Source organism: Apium graveolens, chromosome 10, assembly GCF_009905375.1.
Source record: "Apium graveolens cultivar Ventura chromosome 10, ASM990537v1, whole genome shotgun sequence".
NCBI classification, from domain to species: Eukaryota; Viridiplantae; Streptophyta; class Magnoliopsida; order Apiales; family Apiaceae; genus Apium; species Apium graveolens.
This window is the reverse complement of record NC_133656.1, coordinates 219,778,347-219,803,277: the sequence shown is the minus strand read 5'-3', so window position 1 is coordinate 219,803,277 and position 24,931 is coordinate 219,778,347. Positions and strand designations below refer to the sequence as shown.

At 35.6% G+C, this 24,931-nt stretch overlaps 2 protein-coding genes across 2 annotated transcripts; one reads left to right on the top strand and one right to left on the bottom strand.

Annotated features, from left to right (window-relative positions):
* The first annotated feature begins 10,901 nt into the window (after positions 1–10,901).
* On the top strand, positions 10,902–13,129 carry LOC141693574 (WAT1-related protein At5g07050-like). Its single transcript, XM_074498713.1, has 7 exons — positions 10,902–11,222; positions 11,319–11,381; positions 11,478–11,594; positions 11,699–11,948; positions 12,048–12,206; positions 12,300–12,451; positions 12,593–13,129. Exons 1-7 carry the CDS (start codon positions 11,011–11,013, stop codon positions 12,864–12,866), a joined length of 1,227 nt encoding a protein of 408 aa, XP_074354814.1. The 5' UTR covers positions 10,902–11,010; the 3' UTR covers positions 12,867–13,129.
* Positions 13,130–18,637: 5,508 nt separating this feature from the next.
* Positions 18,638–23,709, bottom strand: LOC141693627 (uncharacterized). The gene is made up of 4 exons (XM_074498778.1): positions 23,449–23,709; positions 22,043–22,119; positions 19,412–19,493; positions 18,638–19,332 (listed from the first exon to the last, which is right to left on the bottom strand). Exons 1-4 carry the CDS (start codon positions 23,536–23,538, stop codon positions 18,892–18,894), a joined length of 690 nt encoding a protein of 229 aa, XP_074354879.1. The 5' UTR covers positions 23,539–23,709; the 3' UTR covers positions 18,638–18,891.
* Positions 23,710–24,931: the final 1,222 nt, after the last annotated feature.

The following is a 24,931-nucleotide window of genomic DNA, read 5'->3' as shown; positions in this document are numbered from 1 at the left end:
TTGAGTTTTGATTGCTAGAAACTCCCCCTGAGTTTGTGGATCTTTGATTTAAGAAAGGGGTACTTTCTATGGGTGATCTGCCTTGACTTCCTGCTCCTTTTGATAACCCGACGGATGGTGAATTTTGAGTACCGACGGATGAGGCAGGTTGTCTACCGACGGATAACACAGATTGCCGTCCGACGGATGAAGCATTTTGCAACTCGACGGATATTGAGTTTTGTGCTTCATTGGTGGTAGATTTGTCTGTATTATCCTTAGACACTGTTTCTTGATCACTCTCATCATCACTTCCATCACTGACCATCTCAACATTGTCGAATTTGAGGCTCTCATGGTAATCTCCATCTTTCAGTCTTTCAATCTTTTTATCATCAAACACAACATGTATAGATTCCACAAAAATGTTGGTTCTTAGATTGTAGACTCTATATGCTTTACCAACAGCATATCCAACAAAAATTCCTTCATCTGCTTTAGCATCAAACTTCCCATTTTGATCAGTTTGATTTCTCAGAATATAGCATTTACAGCCAAAAACATGAAGAAAGTTTAGAGTTGGTTTCTTGCTCTTGAACAATTGATAAGGAGTCATGCATCGTGCTTGATTAATCAGAGAGATGTTCTGAGTGTAGCATGCAGTGTTTACAGCTTCAGCCCAGAAATATGTTGGTAATTTTGATTCTTCAAGCATTGTCCTTGCAGCTTCAATAAGAGATCTGTTCTTTCTTTCCACTACTCCATTCTGTTGTGGAGTCCTTGCTGCTGAAAACTCATGCAAGATCCCATATTCCTCACAAAATGCTCTCATAACATAGTTCTTGAACTCAGTTCCATTGTCACTCCTGATTCTTCTAACTTTGAAATCAGGATGATTGTTAACTTGCCTTATGTGATTGATGATGATTTCACTAGCCTCATCTTTAGACTTTAGGAAATATGTTCAAGAGAACTTTGAGAAATCATCTACAACTACTAGGCAAAATCTTTTCTTTGAAATTGACAATACGTTGACTGGTCCAAACAAATCCATGTGAAGCAGTTGCAGAGGCTCTTCAATTGCTGAATCGAGTTTCTTCCTGAATGATGCTTTGATCTGCTTCCCTTTTTGGCAGGCATCACACAGTCCATCCTTTGTAAACTCCACTAGAGGAATGCTTCTTACTAGTTCTTTCTTTACCAGCTCATTCATGGTCTTGAAGTTTAAATGGGATAGCTTCTTGTGTCATAGCCAACTTTCATCTTGACTTGCTTTACTGAGAAGACAAGTTATAGATTCTGCTTTAGTTGAGTTGAAGTCAGCTAGGTACACATTTCCTATTCTCACACCAGTGAGAACCACTTTGTTGTTTTGATTATTAGTCACAACACATGCTTCTTTGTTGAAGGTTACTGAGTTGCCTTTGTCACAAAGTTGGCTGATACTCAACAGATTGTGTTTGAGACCATCCACTAAGGCAACCTCTTCAATGATGACATTGTCCTTTAAAATCAAGCCATATCCCACAGTATAACCTTTGCTGTCATCTCCAAAAGTAATACTTGGGCCAGCTCTCTCCTTAAACTCTGTGAGCAGGGTAGAATCACCTGTCATGTGTCTTGAACAACCACTATCCAAGTACCAAAGATTCTTTCTGTTTCCCTGCACACATCAAAATCAAATCAAGTTGATTTTGGTACCCAAGTTTCCTTGGGTCCTGCCTTGTTATCTTTCTTCTTGTGTTTCTTAGGTCTTAACTCATTTGACTTAGGAATTTCAGATTCTTCCTTAGTCATTTGGGTTGGGCCTTTGAAACCATTTAATGCAACAGAATTATCATGCATATTATGGCTAACAGGAAATGACATGCTTGATGCAAACATGTTATTCCAGTAAGGCATGCTAAATGGCATTTGAGGCATATTGTATGCAGCATAATATGGATTAGGTACAAATGGCATATTAGCAAACTGTGCATTCATATTCTGTGTAGGCATAACATTAACAGGTATGGGAGGCATGGCATTTATGTTGGGAAATTGAGACTGAACAGACATGGGAGTAGGCATGGCAGATTCGCAATTAACAGACAGATGATTTACACTACCACACTTGACACAGATTTTTCTAGGAGCATATTTATCAGGTGTATAGTTATTGTGTTTGTTAATCCCTACTTTACCATTCCTATTGTTTTTCCTTTTAGTCTCTGTTTTTACCTCAATTTTCTCAAGTCTGTCACTTAACTGTTTGACAGTCATGTGACCAACATTAGCCTTTTTCCCTTTCTTAGCTTGACTTGACTCTCCTGAAACAAAGTTCTTGAAAACAGACCCATACTTTTCATTTAGCTTGATTAATTTGGCTTTGCTAATGGGTTTGCTTACAGCCGACGGATATGGATTTTCATCATTCGACGGATAACACTTTTTGTTATCCGACGGATAGTCCTCATCATCCATCGAGTCTACATCTGTCAACAACCCATCTACCAAAATAGGTTCTAGTTTCTCTTTATTCTTTTTCCAGGCTTCATCACAAAAAGATTCAATTCCTTGAACTTTGGTGATTTGAGCATGAACATCCCTGGATGTTTTCCATGCTTTAATCACCTCTTGTTCATGTTCGAGCTGCTTCTTCAAAATTTCTTCCTTTTTCAAGGACTCGGTTAATTCCTCCTTGGCAATCTTACACTCAATTTTTAGTTTCTCAAACTCAACAAACAGAGACTCAAGCACATTATTCCTCTTACTTAAAAACAAGTTGTTTTCTTTGATTTTAGCATTTTCTTTAGTGAGAGACTTAAGTGTAACACGCAAATGATACAATTATGTAGACATGTCATTTATGACATCATTACACTCAGCTTTAGATAAATGTGCAAGGTTTGTAGTGATTACCTGATTGCTTGAGGAACTTATCTCTGTTTCACCAGACTTGGCCATTAGGGCTAGATTGACATAGCTGACATCTTCATCTTCATCCAAACCATCTGCTGCCCAGTCATTCTCTTGTGTAATAAAAGCCCTTTCCTTTTATTTGAGTAGATCAAAGTATTTTTGCTTATAATTCACAGACTCAAACCTTTTCTTACTGGAAATTGACTTTCTACACTCATTTGCAAAATGCCCTGCCAAGCCACATTTGAAACATTTGAATTTTGACTTATCCACCATGTTTCTATTTGACTTGGCTGCTCCAAAGTTCTTTTTGAACTTGAGCTTGGCAAATCTTCTAGAAAGAAATGCTAGGCGCTCATCAATGTCCTCCATGTCATCTTGGCTCAATGAATCTTCACTTTCTGCAGCTAGCCCCTTACCCTTATTCTCACAGAATTTTGAAGTTGATTCTACAGCTTCCATCTTCACTTCCTTCTCCTTTTCCAGATCAGCAACTAGTGCAATGGATCCTCCTTTCTTCTTTCCTCTCTCTATTCTTTCATCCTGCTCTATCTCAAGCTCATAGGTCTTCAGAATGCCATACCGTCTCTCCAAAGTAAACTCCTTATAATCTTGTGAGTTTCTCAATGAGACTGTCATTGGTTTCCATTCCTTTAGAAGAGATCTGAGAAATTTCAGATTGGAGTCTTTAGTCTGATAGACTCTTCCATGCAACTTAAGAGCATTTAGTAGTTTTTGGAATCTACTAAAAATGTCAGTGAGTGACTCACTTTCTTCATTGTGAAAATGCCCATATTGCTGAATCAGGAGCTGCATTTTATTTTCTCTTACTTGCTCAGTGCCATCACAAATTATCTGTATTGTGTCCCAAACTTCCTTGGCAGTTTTGCAGTTGATAATATTATCAAACATGTCTGCATCAACTCCATTGAACAGAATGTTCATGGCCTTTTTATCCTTCCTGACTTGTTCAATATCAGGGTCAGATCATTCGTGCCTTGGCTTTGGAACAGATGGCTCGTTTCCTGTTGCAGCTCTCATTGGAACATGAGGGCCTCTTTCTATGCAGTCCACATAGGCCTCATCTTGAGAAAGCATATGAAGATGCATCTTTACCTTCCAATGATGGTAATTATCTTTATCAAGAAAAGGAATCTTGACTCCAACATCTTTCTTGTTCATCTTGCTGAATTGTTTTGATCTTTAAACTCTTTGTAGATTAAGAGCTTGCTCTGATACCAATTGTTATTCCCTTAACAATATAGCAAGAATTACAGAAGGGGGGTTGAATGGAATTCTTGAACTTTTTTCTCGAAATAAAAATGTTCAACTCGAATATAGATATAATGTTTTGATTAGCACAATGCGGAATAGAAACTTAATTGAATCAAAACATAAGTAATTAAAAACAAGAGTCTTTAAAAACTTTCTGGTGGATTTAAACAATTCCACCAGAGATATATATAATATATTGAGAGGACCCTGTGTGCAGGAATGCTCACAGCTGCTTACAAATTGAACTACTAAGAATACATGAAATTCTAATGATTCTGCTTACAAAGATTTCTCTGTTTTTGTGTTTCTCAGCTATCTCAGTTATTTTTCTATTTGCTACACTCTTGGTTTATATAATACCAAGATTACAAAGTCAAAAAGACTGAACAAATATAAAAACTATCAGTCTTAAGCTTTGATGCTTTTCGTCCTCTATTACCCAGTTAATGGGCTTCCACGGTGTGTTTGTATACATCTCGACAGCTGTGTGTCAGCTTTCACTGTTCAACTGCTGTTTGAATTCTTCATATGATCATCCGTCGACTTTCAGAACATCCGTTGATGGTTTAATTGATCATCCGTCGACTGCTATATTAAACATCCGTTGATAGTCATTTGATCATCCGTCGATGGCTTTGTTAATCATCCGTCGGTAGCTATTTTGGCACTTGACTCTACTTCACTTATGCAGAATTACAAGACATCATTTATGTACAATTAATCAACCTATTCTGCATATCTAGTTAAAGTCAACATGACTTATATGCTACTACAGATTCTATACAAATGTGCATACATAACTGTGCTACAAACTTATTATTACATAACCTACTCACTCGATGGATAATAAGTTAATCATCCATCGGGACTATAATTCTTATCCGTCGAGTGCTACATAATTTCACTAAGTAAAATCTACTTAGATGTTTTGTTTATGAAATTATCAAGTATACAACATATGCACAACAGAGTTGCAACATGAGTGGGATTTCTAGCCTTCGGATCAGACTTTGCAGGGGCTTGTTTCCTGGCCCTTAGCTTTTTGGAAGCTCCAATAGCAAATCCTTTGGGAAGGGAGGCCATATCTGTGATATAAACATGAAAATGTGTTAGCTGAGTAAAGAAGACGCGTCCAAATGACAGGACGCGCCCATATGTGTTATAAAAATTCTACATGCATGCAGTTAAAGACGTGTAGGTGCATGGAAAAATGTCAAGTAAAACATATGTAAAAACTTGTAAATGTGTGAAGATATATCGGGGAAAGTATATGAGACATGAATAATGCGTGTATGTGTCAAATAAGAAAAGGATGACGCGTCCTAAATATATTGTGCGCCCTATCTAAGGACATACTGGCTATAACGAGTTATGGGAAAAGCATGTCACGGGGATATAGTACAAGTCCTAAATGACAAAAACAGGACGCGCCTTGTGAGCAAGACGCGCCCAACGCAAGAGATGTGTGTGCATGAAACACCCGTAAAACTTTTTAGGTCATGGGTACAAAAAGAGATGCAAACGTTAACATGACGCGTCAAAGGGTCATGATGCGCCCTACAAATTTATGTAAATTGATATTTTTTGAATGGGGAGCTAATTTTGTAGCTGTGGACGCGTCCAAGACTTATGACGCGTCCTCCCTCATTTAAACTTACCTTGTTCTAAGTCGAATTGCTTACTAATGTCAATCTCGACGACCTCTGCGGCGCTGAGGCCCCTGGTTTTTTCTGAGGCTGTGAGAACAGGTTTGCCGTTATGAAATTCACGGAACTTGCAGATAGAGCCAACCCGGGAAAATAACGCGCCCACCAGCTTGAGGTTGTCTTCTGTGAACATATCCTTGAGGTTAAAGTGCTTCTCTGCATACCGAAGAACTTTATCTGCTCTTTTTTTCCTTTTCCCTGATAATTCCTTCTGAACTCTCTTGTCTAGAGATAAAAGATAGTAATAATTTATTAAAGAAAAAGGGAAAAGTATGTTAAAAAGAAGGACGCGCCCCCTCTAGAAGACGCGTCCAGTGTATGAGAGCATGTATTGGGAATCACTTACTTAGTTCTAGGTTGAAATGAACTCGGGATCTCTTAACGTCATAGATATAGAAGAAAGGTTCCTTCCAATCCCTCTCGTGGTTGATCTTGCCTTCATTAAATCCCTTGTTATTCAGCCACTTGTTGACTACAAAGAAATGATAACCAGGAATTGATTTTCTTATACTGTAAAAAAAGCTGAATTCCTTCATGGAGGGCGCGCCCAACCTGAGGTTGTGGTACATCATGTACAAAGCCCAACCTAGTTTGTATGAGTTTGGAGACAATTGGATCGGGGAAACATCATACCACTTCAAGATCTTTTTGATGTATGGGTGCAAGGGCGCGCCCACGCCTAGAGAAATCAATTTTGGTGTATGCACCATTCCAGGGATCCTTTGGTTCCCAATGTTGAAGATATGTGGCCTCATGGTCCGAAGAGGGCGCGCCCAGATGCCTTCCATATCGTAATATTTCATGTGCCACTGGATCTCCAGGTCACTTGCAGTAGAATCAAGAGCTACGCATGCCAGCTTACCATCTTTTTTCCTTTTGGCATTTTTCTCTGCCTCGGTTAGGGCACCAATCCTTGCCCAGTCACAATCCACTTCAACATCTGAAGGTTCCCAGTGTTCCAGGGGAGAATCAGATTTTTGGGGGGACACGGGATATGTCTCGGGGTCTGGAACCTTCCTTTCAAACTCGCTTACACTAAGAGGGGACGCGTCCTGAGAAGGGATCGCGCGTTGAGAAGCTGACGCGTCCTGAGAAGGGGACGCGTCCTCGTCTGAAACAGTCAGGCGTTGGGGTTGTTGGCTTGTGGTGGGTATAATCTCATCGTCCGTCCAATCTTCGATGGCGGCCCTAGCGTGGAGAATTGGAGTTCTTTGTCTTTTAATCCCCTTCATTTTCATTCTTGAGCTTATGGGGACATGATCCATGGAATCAGAACTGGAATCAGACATTATAGAGTTCTTTGATTTGAGGGAGTCGAAGACGCGTCTTTCTGCTCTAAGGAAGGAACTCGTCCTGTAAAATTCAGGAAAATTGGGTTTGAAAGAGATTAAGTGTGGGGAGTAGATCCCAAGGCGTTTATTGGGAACTTTGAACGGATGGAAAGGTGATGAAGATGACGCGTCCTCCAGCTGCAAAAGAATGAACAAAAAACTTGAGGACGCGTCCACCAAAAAAAAAGAGAAAGAAGAGAGGAGAAAAAAGAAGGGAAGATACTGGAAACATAGAAGGACGCGTCCTAAGAATCTATCGCAGGGGACGTGTTATGAGGACGCGTCCTAATAAGCCTCTGGCCCTATATTACCTTTGTTTGGGACAGCTTAAATATGTCCTAAATAAGGGGATATAAGACGCGCCCTGACGGGAATACGCGTCCAATATGGTTGCAACGCAGTGGAATCTCAATCGATTATAATCGATTTGGGGAAAATTCTCTAAGAACCTAGAAACATGTAATTACGGAATCAAAGAAGCAAAGTATGACACAATTATAGATATATACACATATACATACAAAAAAACGAAGAATAGTTCATAGAAGCATGAGGTATATGAACAGTTTTTTGCTCGTTCTAGTCGATTTGCTCGGTTAAATTAATAGATAATGGAAGATTTGCATACCTCGTAAGTTGGGGGTTGGATTAAGCTGGAGAAATCGAGTAATGGCCGGTGGAATCGTCGAGTTCTTGGATTTAACTTCTTGCAGCGGCGGTAATGGCGGTTTTGAGAGAGAGAAAAGAGGATGGTGATAGTGATATGATGTGACTAGGGTATTTATAGAAAAGTGGGTGGATGACGTGAGCATCAGCTGTCACGCAACGGTCAGTTGTGAATGGAAATCATGGGCGCGTCTAGGAGTTAGGACGCATCCTACTGTTTTGCAAGGGGGCAATCCAAATTTTGCTTATGGTTTTAAGTGAAATTCCAATTTTATTTTCAACTGTAAATGGAATTTGGGGGGTAGTTGTTATACCCAAAATTTGGCATTGAATTGACTCGGGTCAAATGCGGATTAAGGGCGGTCAAATCCGGTATTGCATTGTAGAAGCTTAGGACGCGTCCAGGCAATAAAGGACGCGCCTAATTTTGAGTTGATGCTCTATGGTCTGGCGATGGTAAAGCTTGGGAGTGTATGATTGGGAAAGGACGCGCCCACTTGTGGTAGACGCGTCAACACTGGGAAAATTACTTGGCAAATGTGATCTTGTGGCAATGGAAGTTGGAGGACGCGCTTGTCTCCACTAGGACACGTCCTGTAGCTCTGGCATGCTGTAAGGAATGATTGATAAAGAAACAGGGTTGGATTTATGAAGGTAAGGACGCGCCCAATGTGCTAGGACGCATCCTGTGATTGGTCTATGTGTTTTCAATGGTGACTTCAGGACAAAGCTTGCATGGAGGGGAGCAATGGAGGTTATTTTTACTAATGTATTTGTTGCAGGTACTCTTTGAAGGATTCCCTCCTTGAGACGGTCAAGGAGGGGGATGTCCGTGAAAAGCTTGAAGGCCTCCAGGGGTATGCCTGATGATTGAAGGCCTTCTCCTGTATTCAACGGGTGTCCTCGTTGGGGATGTGGGGTTAACTTTGGTGTGTGCTTTAGGAACTCTGTTCTTGCATTCAACGGGTGTCCTCGTTGGAGAATTTTGGAGTCATCCTGCATTTTGCACCCAAGAGTTTGGGATCACCTGTCCTGTTATCTGGTGAGTTATCCTCATTCGGGGGACAGGGATGCGTCCAGCACTTGGGGTGAACCGTGGCTATACCTGCGTCCGTATATCAAGGGAGATAGCTGTAGCGAAGTGTTATCCTTGCGCAGGGAGATGCACTATCCGTGAAGTCCTGCGATTGCGGACGAGCCTTGGGTCTTCGCGGTTGGGCCTCATAGTTGGACATTCCTAAAGCTAGCGGAAGACGGACTTTGGATGGGCTTCTCCTGGACCTAGGAATAAGAAGTCTAAACCCATTAGATTTCTTATTCTACGAGAACTACGTCAGGCTTGATCCCTATATAAAGGGTACGTAGGCACATTGAGAGGGTAAGAAGTTGAGAGCTGATAAGAGAGCCACCACTTACTCTGATCAATCTCAGCCTAAAACAACCACAAACCACCACACACCGCTTAATTTTTCGGCAAAGAACCACCGTCACAGATCTTAGTTCCGGCGAGAAATCTCAATCTCTGTTGTTACCAGATTCCTCCGTCAACAGTAAGTATTAAATTAGGCAGTAAAATAATATACTTTAACGAGCATGCAGTCATAATATTATTATTTATGATTTTTTGTAGTATCTTTAAAAACTAGGAACTCAAATATGAAAAAAGCAAATGACATAAACAAACATATATGTTAAAAGATTTATTTATAATTTATAGTAATAGTTTAGGGCAATATATATAATTATAAAAGATTAAAGTTTTGTTATTGAGGAAAATTAAAGATTAAAACTATTGGATAGTACTAAAGTGGGAAGAAGCCTACTTGAAAATGCAATTGATCTGCCTGGTTAAAATATCAATCTGAAAAAGTTGTGACTTGCGAAGAATGGACAATGCAAATCTTTGATAAGATGAGATGAAAATCAGGGAGATGGACACAATATCAGACGATGCAGCAGCTGGGAGATGACGTCGGGGGTATCCACAAATATACTTTGGCAATGAAAGATGGAGCCCACCACAGAACAATTCATATTAGCATCAGCAAGCACTAGTTAATCTGAAAACCTCTCGATCACTTTAGGCTAAGTAATGGATGAAGTTCCAGTTGTAGCAAGGAATATGAATGAAATTAAAGCACTAATGTGGTACCCCCAGCTGACATTATGTTATACTCTACCAATAATCCTCCCAATTGAGGCCACGAGGAACCCATTTCACCCGCATGCTAATTACACACACAATTTGTTAAATGCAAAACTTTATTGATATTTGGCTAAAAAAATCAATAAGTATCTAACTCAGCTGCTTGATATTTTAATTACCAAAAAAAAACTCATCTGATTGATACCAGCATTTAGAAGGCTTATTATAGTTAAATCTTAGTTTCAATTTTTTAATAAATTTCATGACCGTCGAAATGCATTTAAATTGACCTTGATATTATAGTATATTACCATATATAATAATCAAAGTTTGATTCTTGTGTCCGCATTGATTATTTTGTGAATCAAGAGCAGTAGAAGTAGGAAAATGTTAAAGATCTCAAATATTTTTCCCAAATTTTTTTTCAAATGCTGATATTTCAAGTCTTATAAGTTTTCTAATAATAATATGGACTACGTGTGTATATATATGCGTACCCAAATAAAAAACTGTCAAATTATTTGGTATAAAATTTAGGATATAAATTTGGGGCACCTAATACTATTCACTCATATCCATTTTCACCATAGAAATTCAGAAAAATGGTTTGATATTTAAACTTAGTAGTTCTATATATCATATTAATTTAAGAAAGAACTAGAACAACAATAATTATCTGTAATCAACCAATAATGGAAAGATTAGCAGATAAATATTGGAATATAGAACACTCAAATATATTTTGCAAGTGCCACAATGTTTGTAGGACCCGGGCACGCATCAAACTCATTAAATGAAATTTTGTGTTAATAGAAGTAATTTAGTAGTTATTTGTGGATAATTCCATCCCCCTGCAAGGTGGGCTAATGGCTATAAATAGGAGAGTACGTTCATTCAAATTTCTTAGGACAAACACAAGTTTCTCCTCTGCTTTACTACTCTCCTACTCTCTCTCAATTCAATTCTCTCTAAAATACTAATATACAAACACAACTGAAGAACAAGCATGGAGGGAATTAAAACCAAAAGCAGTTTTAGGAACTTCATGGAGACAGCAAAGCCTTATATTGCCATGATTTCCTTGCAATTTGGGTATGCTGGTATGAATATCATTACTAAGGTCTCTCTGAATAGAGGAATGAGTCACTATGTGCTCGTCGTATATCGACATGCTTTTGCTACTGCTGTTATTGCTCCCTTTGCTCTTGTCCTTGAGAGGTAAATTTATGTTATATGTATTACACATATTTCCAGTTTAATTACAAAGATCAAGAAACAAGGATACTGAAGTGGTTCATTTGGTATGATTTGCAGGAAAATAAGGCCAAAGATGTCGTTTTCGATCTTCATGCAAATATTTGTGTTGGGACTTCTTGGGTGAGTACTCTACTAGCTAGTGTTTCATTAACTTTCATGTGGGAAAGGTTTGAAGTTAAACGAATGCTAAACTACGTTCTTACAAATGATGTACAGGCCGGTGATTGATCAAAATTTCTACTATGCTGGATTGAAATTCACATCCCCTACTTTTTCATGTGCCATGAGCAACATGCTCCCAGCAATGACATTTGTCATGGCAGTTCTCTGCAGGTATATATTTATCTACACATGCATGCATTTTATTGTGTATTCAGACACACAAATCAGCCATAATATAACATAGTAACAAAGTGGAGTTCTATATAACTGTATAGGATGGAGATACTAGACATGAAGAAGATAAGATGCCAGGCAAAGGTGTTGGGAACAGCGTTGACGGTGGCAGGAGCAATGCTAATGACATTGTACAAAGGGAAGGTAGTAGAAATGATTTGGAGCAGCCACATTCATACCCTTAAATCCTCTGCCCCTGGTACCCCTGCCGATACCGACAAGGACTGGGTTAAGGGCTCCATTCTTCTTATCATTGCTACTTTTGCCTGGGCTTCTTTTTTCATCCTTCAGGTATTGCAATCTTCTATCTTTTCATATCATTCCTTATACGCTAATTTGCATGTATTATTCATGGTAATTAAATTGTTTGGTTGTTCAATTGTTACACAGAACGTGACAATGAGACGATACACAGCTCCCCTTTCACTCACATCCCTTGTATGCTTCATGGGTACTCTGCAATCCATTGCTGTAACTTTTGCCATGGAACACAAACCCAATGTTTGGCAAATTGGCTTTGACATGAATCTACTTGCTGCTGCCTATGCTGTATGTACTTTTCCCATTCTGTCCTTGGGCTGTTTATTAATCTTAAACTTTATATTTAACCAAATGAACTAATATAATTACTTATGCATGCAGGGTATTGTATCATCTAGCATTGCATACTATGTTCAAGGCTTAGTAATGGAGAAAAGAGGGCCAGTCTTTGTAACTGCTTTCAGCCCTTTGATGATGATCATTGTTGCTATCATGGGTTCTTTCATCCTTGCCGAAAAGATTTTCCTCGGAGGGTAATACTATCATTCACTCTCTTATATTCTAATATGTTCTACTACAAACAATATTTGTTAACAAATTTTGCAGTATATGTGTATCATTACATTCTGTGCATTGAATTAATACTAACTAGTTGTCTACTGATGTTGGTACAGAGTCCTTGGTGCCGTACTAATTGTAATTGGACTATACTCTGTTCTATGGGGAAAGTACAAAGAATACAAAGAGAAAGAAGCAGAGGAGTTTCTTGAACCAGTGAAGGACACCAATAATAACAATGCCATGATGATGATCAAAGATATCGAAGCAAACAACACAGAAGTAATGCAGAAGAACGAGGGTAAAACCGTCATGTCACCAGCAACATTTGCGATAAGTGCACCAATCCCAACAGTACCAATGTTAGCGGTGGAAGCTCCAAAGCCATGATCACCTGATCATCACATGAGAAGAAGAAGTCGAAGAATGACAGAAAGAAGAAAAGAGAGAAATGATGAGGGTCTTTTTTGTACTTTCAATGTCGGGTGTTTTTTTTAACAGTTCTCCTTTGTGATGTTTTTACTTCTGGTAGATACTGTTAGGATCTTGGGAGTGTCCTTGTTCTAAGCTAAATATGACTAGTAGTATATATATATATATATGTAATGAAAATTTGCTAATGAGAAAGAAATGCACTACTTTCCTTTTTCTAATGCTGGCCTGATTATCATCATTAAACTAAGGAAGAGCAGTTGGTTGGAATCCTCAACTCTAAAATTTAAGGATTTGCAGAATTAGGTAAACAGAAAACATATAAAGTGTTGAGTTGTTGCAAGTACATTAGAATCTGTCAACTTAGAAAGAATATGGTGTAAGTTTGGTTTCCCAGTAGACACCTGATTCAGATTCCACTTACTTACAAGTAGATACACCAGTGGTCGACAATTTGCAAAAGGGTAGTGGTGGTGAAAATGTACAAACATGTCCATCAAATTTATGTATAAACAAGCATGATAGTTGATACGCTTCAAACATACCATTTCTCTACACGTACAATCACAAAAATAATGTAATAATCATTTCAAAGCGTGTAGCTTAATTTGCTGACATGTCAACCATTGTTTTTTTTTTAATAAAAGATCAGTTTAAATTAAAGTATTATATTAATCCATAAGATTGATTAATGTTAAGATATTGCTTGCCTGAAAATTCATTTTGTTTTAGAAAATGCATGTTATTTTAGTTAATGATGAAAAAGAAAGAGGTTAAATAACCTTATTACGACTGCACTTGGTGACATTCGAGAAAAATGCCCCTGTATACTTACCTCAATACATAGTTCACTTTAATGGTAAAATTGTAATTTTTAAAATTAAATTCTGTAAATTACAACAATATTTCTAGTGCATTTATATTTAATTTTTTTTTGCCCTCATCTAAGTTACGTGATCAGTATTTATTAGTTAATAGCATCAAGCTTGACAGAAAAAAATAGGGACCATAGGTGTCTGCCTCAGAAGACACAAGACACAACACACTGTATTAGAGCAAGTTTGGTGCCGTGTCTATACTATATTATAATTATAATATTAGGAATAGAGATAATTTGGTTCAACGGTTTGATTAAACAATAATTCCCTAATTTTGATTATTACAAAAATAGATAAATAGTGTTATATATCTAATAAACTACTAAATTATTAAACTACTACTAAATATACCCAATTAACATTGATCAAAGTGAAAAGTCCCCTGCAATTCCAGCTGAAATACATGATTAACTTAAAACTATATACAATATATGTTTTTGTTATACAACTAGCTATGTAAATTGACATGATATTCCTAATACGTTTACCTACAAAAAGCATGCAAGTAGAAGAATCAGATGAAATTGGATATGCCGGTGTTTCTGTCTGAGCGTGCCATAATTGAGGGCATCTCCAATATTAATCTAAAAATTTAAATTTGGGATTATTATCCCAAATTCTCATCCAACAATAATTTAAGTAGTGATCTAAATTTAGATCAGTAAATAGTAGTAATTTAACTGTACTGATCCAAATTTACTTAAATATAAAATAATGATTTTATTACTTTTATAATTTTAGTTTATTAGATTTAAACTTGATTTGTGATTAATTAATGAATGTTAATGATATTTTAGATTTTAATTAATTAAATTAATATATTTTTAGCTAATTTAGTCTATAATTTTAATATTTTTTAAGTGTAATAAAAGAAATTATTTTTAATTGAAATAATTTATTAGATATAATATAAATAGTTATTCATGTTTAAATATAAAATTTAAGAATAAAAAATTTAATATGATATTTACATATTATAATATGTAAAAGTTTATTTGAATCAAAATTCGAATCGTTGTTGAAGTTTAATCAAAAATTTGGATTGTTTGATGATCTAGATTTAAATTTTTTAATCAAAACTGATAGAGATGACATGATATGGATGGTAATTACAAAATGTTTTGACTGGCAGCGTTCCGGGTTCCGGGTTCCTACTTAAGTTATTAGGGTAAATCACAGTGATCCAAATATTCAAATTTGGACAAATTACCCCAAATTCTATTTCAACAGTTTGGATCAGCCAACAGATCCAAATTTGGAGCCAACAGTAGTGAACCAACACTGATCCAAATTTGGATCACTTGATTTAATATAAAATAATGGTTTGTTATTTGTAGTTTATGAGATTTTAAATTGATTTTTAATTTTTTTAATTATATAATTAATAACAGAATATAATTAGTAGTTAAAAAAAATATTTTTAAAATAAAACTTAAAATAATGAGAAAATATAATTTAATTAAAATTTAAATAGAAGTATATTGAATAAAATAAAAAATACATGAAATACATAAAAGAAATTACAACACACAAAATGACTCGAAAACTATACTAGAATTCAAAAATTTGTGGAATACCCTATTTCAAGAATTCATGACCCGCCGTAGAAAAATAAAAAATAAAGAGGCATATATTTCAATTAGAGATGCATTAGTTGAGAATCTATGAGAAAAATATACTAATTCGGAAAATTAGTGTGTATCAATGATATTTTGTATGTTAATTATTGTAATAAATGTGTTTTTCGTAAATTAAGTGCACAATTTTAATATTTTTATATGTATTAATTTTTCTTGAATTAATTAATTTACGAAATGTTATATAAATTGTTAATATTGATTAAATGATAAATTTAAGATAAAATTATTTAATATTTATTATACTCCCTCCGTCCCTTTCAATTGTTTACATTTTTTAGAGAGTGTCTGACACGCATTTTAATGTGCGTATAAAGTATAGTTCTGTAATTTTTTTAAAAAATTTTGTTTTCTAAATAAAAATTAAAATATTCAACTTTTATTCAGAAAAAGAAAATTGTAAAAATCAATTGGAAGGGATGAAGGAGTATGTAAAAAGTAATTTGGATCAGGCTGTTGGAGTTGGTCATAAATTTGGATCAGTCAATTGGTGATCCAAATTTGAATTTTTGGATTATAACTGTTGGAAATGGAATGTGTATGATGTGCTGAGCACATACGTGTGATTAAGAAAGATAGGTGCTCTTATTATTGTCCATTACATGCTAAACACTGAAAATTATAAGTTTGGAGTATTTTGATTGATGTAAAGTTTGTATTTATTATGTGTACGTCACACCACAAAAAAATTGCTCTTATTATTAAGCTCAGGATTTCAAAACACCCAAGGCAGAAACATAATTTATAAAATCCAACTAATTGTCCAAGATTAGTCGCAGGAGGTTAAATAAAAGAATTTAGGGATTTACTGCAAGAGCACCTATCTTTCATTCTTTTAATATATAACATTAATCATATTTAACTTTGGGGGGTTGTTTTCATATATACTACTATATCTGCATTGTGAAAATGTAGGCGTGTTGGAATATATGCTAACTCTGATGAAGAATATAACAATAAGCAGAGTTGTATTTCTGATACCTACAAATAGCCTAGGAGATAAGCTCAAAGGAGATTGACGCATAAGAACTTTGGAATCAAAACGTCGAAAACAGGAATAGAATCCCTGCAGAGAAGAGTGCTAGTGTGAGTGTATGTGTATCTAACGGTGGCTGGAATCTTGTAAACAATATGCAATGTATAAATGGGGCGACATGCATGTCTGCACTTATCACAACTCCTCCTCATTTCCACAGCCATGCATTTAAATATTTATGTCTTGGTGTGTAGAGTGTAAACGTATATAGATTACGTTCAGATTCCTATGTAATTTCTATTCCACTCCATATACTGACAATAACACTTTGAAGTGGGCAAACAATAGGGATCCAGATATACATACATACGAACTTGCTACTGTCACCTAGCTTTCTCTCTTGTCACAGGCGCACATGTATGAAGATATTTGATATGCCACATTATTCCAATATGTTTGCTACTTCATGCCTAGCTCCTATTCGACATTAATGCCTGAAGAACAATATTCGAGTTGTGTTTAATTGGGAATCTTACTTAAGTACTTATAATGCGTCTAGAAACTTATACACATGAAATTTGCAAAGATAGCAGAACCACATGTATCATGTGTAAATCATTCGCATAATGTATAAATGCCAGCATCCACTGAGGTATACTATATAATAAGAAGAATTTTTATAAAACTTTGAGAATAAAAGATCTGCTAATGTGTTTGATCAGTTTCTGTACTTGAGAAGCAGGCTGCAAGTATCAGATTCAAGACATAATAATTACAGTTTTTAAAAACATATAATTGAAGATTTGGAACAACGCGACATAACATAATAGTATGCATGTATAAGTCCAGGTCGAGTCGAGTTTGATAAAAAAAGATAAATTTCAAATCAGTATTAAAAATAATTCATTTACAGGATTATTTACAATTATATAATTGAAAATTATGACACAGAAGCACAGATAAATTAAAATATATGTCTATATCAACAGTTTTTCGCATTAACGTATCGAGTAAGTATTGGTTTAAAATATTGACAAATGTTGAAGCTGATTCTTATTGTCGAAACAAATGGAAAGCAAAAGGGGGACATATAATTTTACTGTTGAACAATTAAAAAAGAGTAAGTGGAGTTGTAACTTGACAAAGCTGTAGCTAGTAGGAGCAGATCTTCAATTTAATAATAATCATGTAATCCATTATATCATATAACGTCACTCCAAATATAATGTTTCAAGGTATAGTCACCAATCAACATGAAAAAGTTTGCCAAATTTACTTTATTAATGGCAGTTTAGTCTCCCTAAAAACAATTAATTAATACAACAAGTTCTACTAGAAGACCTATCATGCATGGAGCATATGCATATCTTATCTGAAATAATGAAGTTTACTAAAGTTTTTGTTTATTTAATGTAGATTCTAATATGCACAACACATTACGTCAGATGGCAAATTAATGGTTAGTGGCCGGAAGAGGGACATGTTCTGGTATTATTGGGAGGATACAGTAGCAGTAGTGGTAGTAGTATGTGTAGGATTTGCAATATCCAATAGAATGGTAAAAACAATTAATTTCATGGATTAGATTCACCTATCAATCAATTTTACCCACATTATATATATTGCGGGATGGTTTGCTACCACTAGTAAGTACTCAAATGGTATCCTCAAGGAATGACAAGGTAGAACATGCATTTTTTTATCCAAATATATTTTAGATACTGTGAGTTCAAATTAGAAAACAATTTTGGATTTGTATACTCTCAACTTATTTGTTTATTTATCCGAGGAAGAAGCTTTGGCCTTTTTCTCGAACACATGAAATGGTTACTTCACATGATCGACTTTGTTGTTGGACAATAATGGTCGCGTTTGGATCGAAGATGAGAATGAGATTCCAGAACAGGAATGAGAAATATGGGAATTGTGGTTAATGGAAATGAGATTGAAATGGTATCTCAAGGGTAAAGAAGGTAAGATTTAACCATCTGATGTTTCCATTCTCAATCATCAAATTGCCAATCTAAAAAATATAACAGGATTTGAAGTTTTGATTCCCGTTAACCGGCACCGGCCTCATTAACATGAACCAACCACCCATATGTTTGGTTAGATATTAACTTGTTGCCCAACATATCTTTCTAATCAATTAATCTCAAGAAACTAACCGAATTGCTTTACTTCTTACTTCTTGATACCCTGCAAACCTTTAATGACTCTTGATTCAGTAGCAGTAAATGACGGGAAATGAAAGATTCAATCTGTCAAAAACGGATTCTGTAAAAGGCACACGCTCTACCAACGGAGCTAAAAAGCCGCTTAAAAGGATGTCTGTTTTTACTTTTTTTTGAAGCATGTTTTTTCAACAACACCAATGCAAAAGTGTTCAATCTGCTATGAGTACCATCTCAATGATCACGGTGTGTCCTTACTGTAAAAATTACAGTCAGCTTTGCATTTAAGCACCGGGTTTGCAATTTAACATCTGGAACTTACTGTTCTCTGTTACCACGTCCAGCAGCATATTTTCTTTGTCCATCACCTGAAGCAGCCTCTGGGGAATCTTTCTTGATCCCTCGTGCATCCATCAAGCTGCCTGAAGTACCCAGTCCATGTTGCAGCATCTGATTCATACCATGCATTCCACTGTTTGCACCAGCTCTCATTGCCATTTGACCATACATTTGTTGCTGCTGCTGAAAATGGAGTAACTGCTGCTGCTGATCTTGCGATCTGGGGGCATTAGCTTTGGGCATCTTTGAAACACCTGCACCACCTTGTTGCTGCTGTGTCATTGAACCTTGAGGTGGCTGCTGCGACATTGCTCCTTGGGGTGGCTGCTGCATCATTGCACCTTGAGTTTGATGCTGAACCATTGCACCTTGAGGTGGCTGCAAGTAGTTACTTTGTTGAGAAACAGAACTTGGTGGCACCTACAACAGTAAAACATGAATCATCAGCTGTTGTAACTCTATAGTTGGTTTCAAAATTATATTCCCATTAGCAAAATACCTGTGAAGGGCCAGAAGGCGGTGGTTGGGCATCTGCAATTGCAGCCAAGTTCATCAGATTCTTCTGAAGCACAGCTTGCAACCTAAAACCAGAGGTTATTATTTACTGGACTGATATCGTTTCATTTGCTTAAATTGCAACTGGTAAACTATAAATTAGTAGAAAAATGAGATACATGGGGATACATGGCTTAAAAAAGCTCTGTTTTATCAATTACACCTGGTTTAAAATTTAGACTAAATTGCACCGCACTTACCAGTAATTTAATAATTTCAGACTGATGGCAAATTTTTTATAGCCGCCAAATGCATGGCTAAATATATACTTTAATGCATTTTAGGGGCTCCGTACAGCTCCCGTTAAATTAGATTAACTCCGACTGGTTTTCTTGTAAATACAGTACTAGTAATGGATAGTAGCGTAATTTTGCATTTACATACAAAGATAAAAAAAACAATGATAAAGAACTCCAATTACAAGTAAATGCTCTCCAGGGAATCTTATTTGCTGGTATTACCCTCTGGGAACAAAAACTTTGTTGCAGATAATTAAATTGAGTTCATGAAGCTGAACCGTGGTGGAGAAGCTCTAACGGGACTACATTTTAATTATTATATTCATCCATTTTATATTCTATCAATGACTAAACAAAAAGATCATCTCTATTTCGTCCGAAATACTTAGAGCTTCCATTGGAACGCAAAAAGCAGATAAATATGAATTATAAAGGGAATTCAGGAAAGTGCATCAGTGACTTCTCAATAAACAAGATTCAAACAAATGACAACTAATATCATAGCACACCCTTTAGCAGCTTCAAAACGTCAGAAAAATCTTCCACCTTAATTCAATTTAGCCCATGTTTTTATTTCCACAACCCATTTTGCATAGTAGCACAGATTTGTCATTAATAGATATAGATTTTACAAACTGATTTAAAATATTAGAGTTTTACACTCCAAATTGGGGAGTTTATATATACACAATATATACATATACATAATAGGGATAATAGAGCAGTTCAGAAACATGATTTTACATTTATAAACCCACATGCTTAACGTTTCGTCTAATTATTAACAGCAGTTGGGCGAAGCCCTTTAAGTGCATTAAAAACATATATTAAGCCATGCATTCGGCCCCTTTTAAAATTTGGCCATTTATGTAGCGAAACTATTAAATTACAAGTAAATACGGTGCAATTTAGTCTAAAATTTATTTTTCCAGTGAAGATGTACATAGTGGAAAAATGAAAAATACTACATTTTTTCTTCCTTCCTTATAGGATAAAAGAAGAACAAGTCAAACGAAGTTGGTACAAATTTGAACCAACAAACATGATTTTCCAAGAAATATAATGAAAACAGTTTTTTGAGTATTACTAAAACATAGTAGTTTCACACTTTACTACTAAGGTTCTAAATGCATACACATTGTTAATACAGTACTTAATATTAATTTTTTAAATAGATGTGAAAGTTTCTTGTGTGTTTTTGGGCTGAGCTTCAGGGATTTTTTCCAAGATAATTGAATTTAGGGATCCTTTCTCAACTTGCCTGTGTACCCCAATTTTTACATGACCAAGCCCACGTAGTTCTAGTTTAGGTAGATCACCGCCTAGCCCTAAGATTTAATGTCAAGCTACGTCTCTTTGGATTGTTTCCTTCTGGAGTAGTATCCAATTCAAAGTATGATTCTTAAAGATAAGATCGAATTTTGTAGGTAAGTGGCGGTGAAGTATTTCCGTAATTATGTACCAAGCAACAACAGGTGTCCCTATTGAATTCCTGTATTAGTTTTAGACATTTCTCTTAGGAATCATGGTTAAGCCTTCCTAGCCCAAAATGGATCTTCTGGGATAAGGCTCCATTGGCCCGTTCTCTTAGTAATCAGAGCTAGGCCTCCTTAGACCAAAGTGCGTAAAACACTTTCTAGCATAAGGCTCCTTTTGCCCATTCTTTTAGGAATTGGGAGTAGGCCTCGCTAGCCCAGGTGGGTAAAACATTCCTATGGTACAAACTTACTCCATGTCAGATTTTTTGACTGCTATTTTGAAATTTGACATATCCACCAAGAGATCACAAAGGAGATAAACATATGACGATTGATGTAAAGATTTGCATCTGCTAAAAAAATACGAAAAATCATTTATACAGTAGGGCTTGATTAATCGAAAAAATGGAAGACTTGATTTCCTTTTCTAATAAAAAACGCAATGCTCTCTTCATTCTTATACTCCAATTACTTAATAAAAAATTTACTTGATTTTGTGTCAATAATAGTTGTCACTAATTTATAATAAATATGCTAAATTAATTTGACGCAAAACGCGTGAGGTAGGAGAGTGTGTGCAAAATCCTGCAAAAAAAGTTTGGAATATTCCGAGTATGAAACATGGACACATAACACATCAATGCTAATCACTTCCATCCAAGTACGGTGACATAGCTTTGAAAGCTGCACTTAATAAATCTAGGCATATGCTTCACCCAACAGATCAAAAGTTTGTTAAGCACAGAACCTTAGCTAGAAAGGAATGTCTTGCAAGTTGCAACAACATAAAAGGTATATAATGCAACTCCTGTGCTGCACTGACGAAAAGATAAAAGATTGGCTAACGGTAAAACTTACTGGTTGCATTCTGCAACTTTCCCTTGATTTTGATGCTCAAGTATCGCCAATATCAATTTTTTGTTCTCCTCCAAATACTGCACCATGCATAGAACACCAATACGATTAATGAACAAAACATCTCAAGCCAAGAACAGGAAGTATTTCAAAGTAATAAAAGAGGAAAACTCATAATTTGTTACTTTATTTATATTATATTGAATTAATAATAGCTGGGCAACGAGTAAAGACATCTAATACAGAGACACCCTGAGATTACTTTTTTCCTTGTTGGTGCAACCAGAATCAAGTCTAAACACTAAGGCCAACTAAGCCTCCTCATAGGGGCACAAAAAAATTTAGGCTTATAGTTATAATACATTATTATATTTAATTATTTGTTTCTCTAACTAGAAATCAAAATTAGATGCAATGAGACCGGCAGTATTTTTAAAGTGATTAAATTGCATTGACAGCATAAAAACTGTAAAACAATTAGGGCCTCACATTTGGTTGAGGCAGCCCTGTGCAACCAATAAATTGTACTCAAAGCCAGCCAATATTTCTTTGCTCTAATACCGCAGTCTAAAACATAATTTGAACTTATTACAATCATATACCCTTGCATTCACAACCATACTTGCAAGCGTGAGATGGTATAAAATGGTACTCGAAAATGATAATATAAAAGAAGAGGGCGTAATTCTTAAATGAACTGAGAAGGATATAGTAAGTAGCAAGCAGTAGTAAAAGGAGTGGCCAGCCAGAACAAAAAACAAAACAAAGGGTGCAGGCAGTATGTCAAGAGCTTTGATAGGTTAGAATCAATGAAAGATACCAATTTTGGATTATCTATTTTGTAAAAAAATAGAATTAATTATACGCGACGACGACAATCAGAGTCTTTTCACTCATAATTTGTTACTTTATTTAAATTTGCGAAAGGCATTCAACTTTACTGATGGGATCACCACAACATTTCAGTTCCTTTTAAAATTGATTCCAACTAAAGGTTTGTAAATAGACTCTTACAGAAAGCACTATACTACCAAAAAATCACTTGTAGACCAACATAAGTCTCCGGTCCACCAGTACTTTCGTAAATACAAAAATTAAACCAAAACTTATTCGGAAAATTTGTATAAACTAAAATAATTACCAATTCCAATACCCTGATACCACTACACTAAGTAATTTAAACAACCATAATCACAAAATTCTAAATCAACAAATGACAACAAATCTTAAACCTAGTAGTTCTCAACACATTCTTACACAACACAAATCGATTAGAATAAAGGAAAGCACAAAACATTTCAAAGTTCCAAAACATTTACAATTAATCCCACAAACATGCTAAAACATATATACAAGCACTTTACTGTGTGTGTGTGTGTAAATTTACTAAATTAAAATGAGGGGGGTACCTTTTGAATCTGCTCAGTGGTGACCAACTTAGAAGGTGGGGTAGGTTTCATCGAAGATGGTGGCTGCTGCTGCTGCTGTGGTGGTTGCATATCTGTATGTATATGTTATTATGTTGTAAAGCAATAATAATATTACAAAAACCCTACTGGGTAACTACTGGAAGTCTTCTGTTTTAAGACAAAGATTCTGGAACTCACTTCGGTTTCAGGACACGAACTATCAGTTTAGGGATAGAACGGAATTCAACCCCCTTTTTTTTCTTTTTTAATTTTATTCTTCTTTTTCAAGAGAATGTTTTATTTTAGCCGGTGTTTCGAAAATGGGCCTGGGCGACGGACAGGGGTCATAACGGAGAGTTGGGCCGGTTTTGGAAAATTCAAACCCAAACTCATATTTGAATTTAAACCTTGTAGTGTTTCTAAGATTAAAACATTGTAGTCAAGTCATTAAATATCATTGGTACATACATTCAACGTTGAATATATTTATAATATATTTATAATGAATAACTAAATTTTAAAAGATTAATTTAATAAGTAGTTAAAGGTAACTTACTATATAGATTAAGTTCCTTTTATTTAATAACTAAAAATATAGAGACACCTGCCTTATAGTTGACAAGTTTCAAATCCCCTAATACTACAACTACACCAAAACATACTGGTTTGAAAGGATTATCTTGACGAATAAAATTTAAAATATGTTAATAAAATAATATTTTACTTATAGTAAAAATATATTTCAATAATAAAACTAAGAGGGTATTTGGATCCTGGTTAATGAGTCCGGTTAACGGGAATCGGAACTTCAATATCATATTATAGTGTTTGGACTGACAATTTGATGGTAGAACCTCATTCCCATTAGATGGTTAAATCATATCTCATTTACCTCTTGGGTTACCATTTCGTTCTTATTCCCATTAATCTTCATTCCCATACCCCTTATTCATATTCCCGAATCTCATTCACCTCTCCGATCCAAACGCCCCCTAAAATTATAAAGATAAATGTATTGATAGTCAATTAATCAGGTAGTACATGTATTTGTTCATTATTTTCTAAATCATTTTTGACATAAAATGTGTGGGCGTTTAAGGTTGATGAACGTATAATCAGTTCGATTTTGGTCATAAAACCACCTTACTAAAAGAATATCAAACATTTTTATAACAAATATCCACTATTGAGTATATGCTAGTAGTAAATTTGTACACGTATTTTTTTGCCAAAGAAATGATGATTTCATTCATAAATCAAATCGTTTATCAATATATCAATGAACTCCAGGTGATTATCATTCACCCACCAAATGCGATCAGTAACAGTATTGGCAGACTTAGCTAAGAAGTGTGCTACCATATTCGCAGACCTATTAACAAACTTAACAAGAACATTTCTATCTTTCAACTCGGATAATAAGGTCTTACATTCATTTATGAGCCTACCGAAATATGAAAGTGGAACAGCTGAGCTCCTGATT

What these genes read in the sequence shown, in the direction of transcription:
- LOC141693574 (XM_074498713.1), top strand. Translation starts at nt 11,011, where the DNA reads ATGGAGGGAATTAAAACCAAAAGCAGTTTTAGGAACTTCATGGAGACA. An exon ending in TTTGTGTTGGGACTTCTTGG is followed by an intron (nt 11,382 to 11,477) that starts GTGAGTACTCTA and finishes AATGATGTACAG; the next exon opens with GCCGGTGATTGATCAAAATT. An exon ending in TACTTGCTGCTGCCTATGCT is followed by an intron (nt 12,207 to 12,299) that starts GTATGTACTTTT and finishes TTATGCATGCAG; the next exon opens with GGTATTGTATCATCTAGCAT.
- LOC141693627 (XM_074498778.1), bottom strand. Translation starts at nt 23,538, where the DNA reads ATGCAACCACCACAGCAGCAGCAGCAGCCACCATCTTCGATGAAACCT. An exon ending in AAAGTTGCAGAATGCAACCA is followed by an intron (nt 19,494 to 22,042) that starts GTAAGTTTTACC and finishes CTCTGGTTTTAG; the next exon opens with GTTGCAAGCTGTGCTTCAGA. An exon ending in CGCCTTCTGGCCCTTCACAG is followed by an intron (nt 19,333 to 19,411) that starts GTATTTTGCTAA and finishes TTACTGTTGTAG; the next exon opens with GTGCCACCAAGTTCTGTTTC.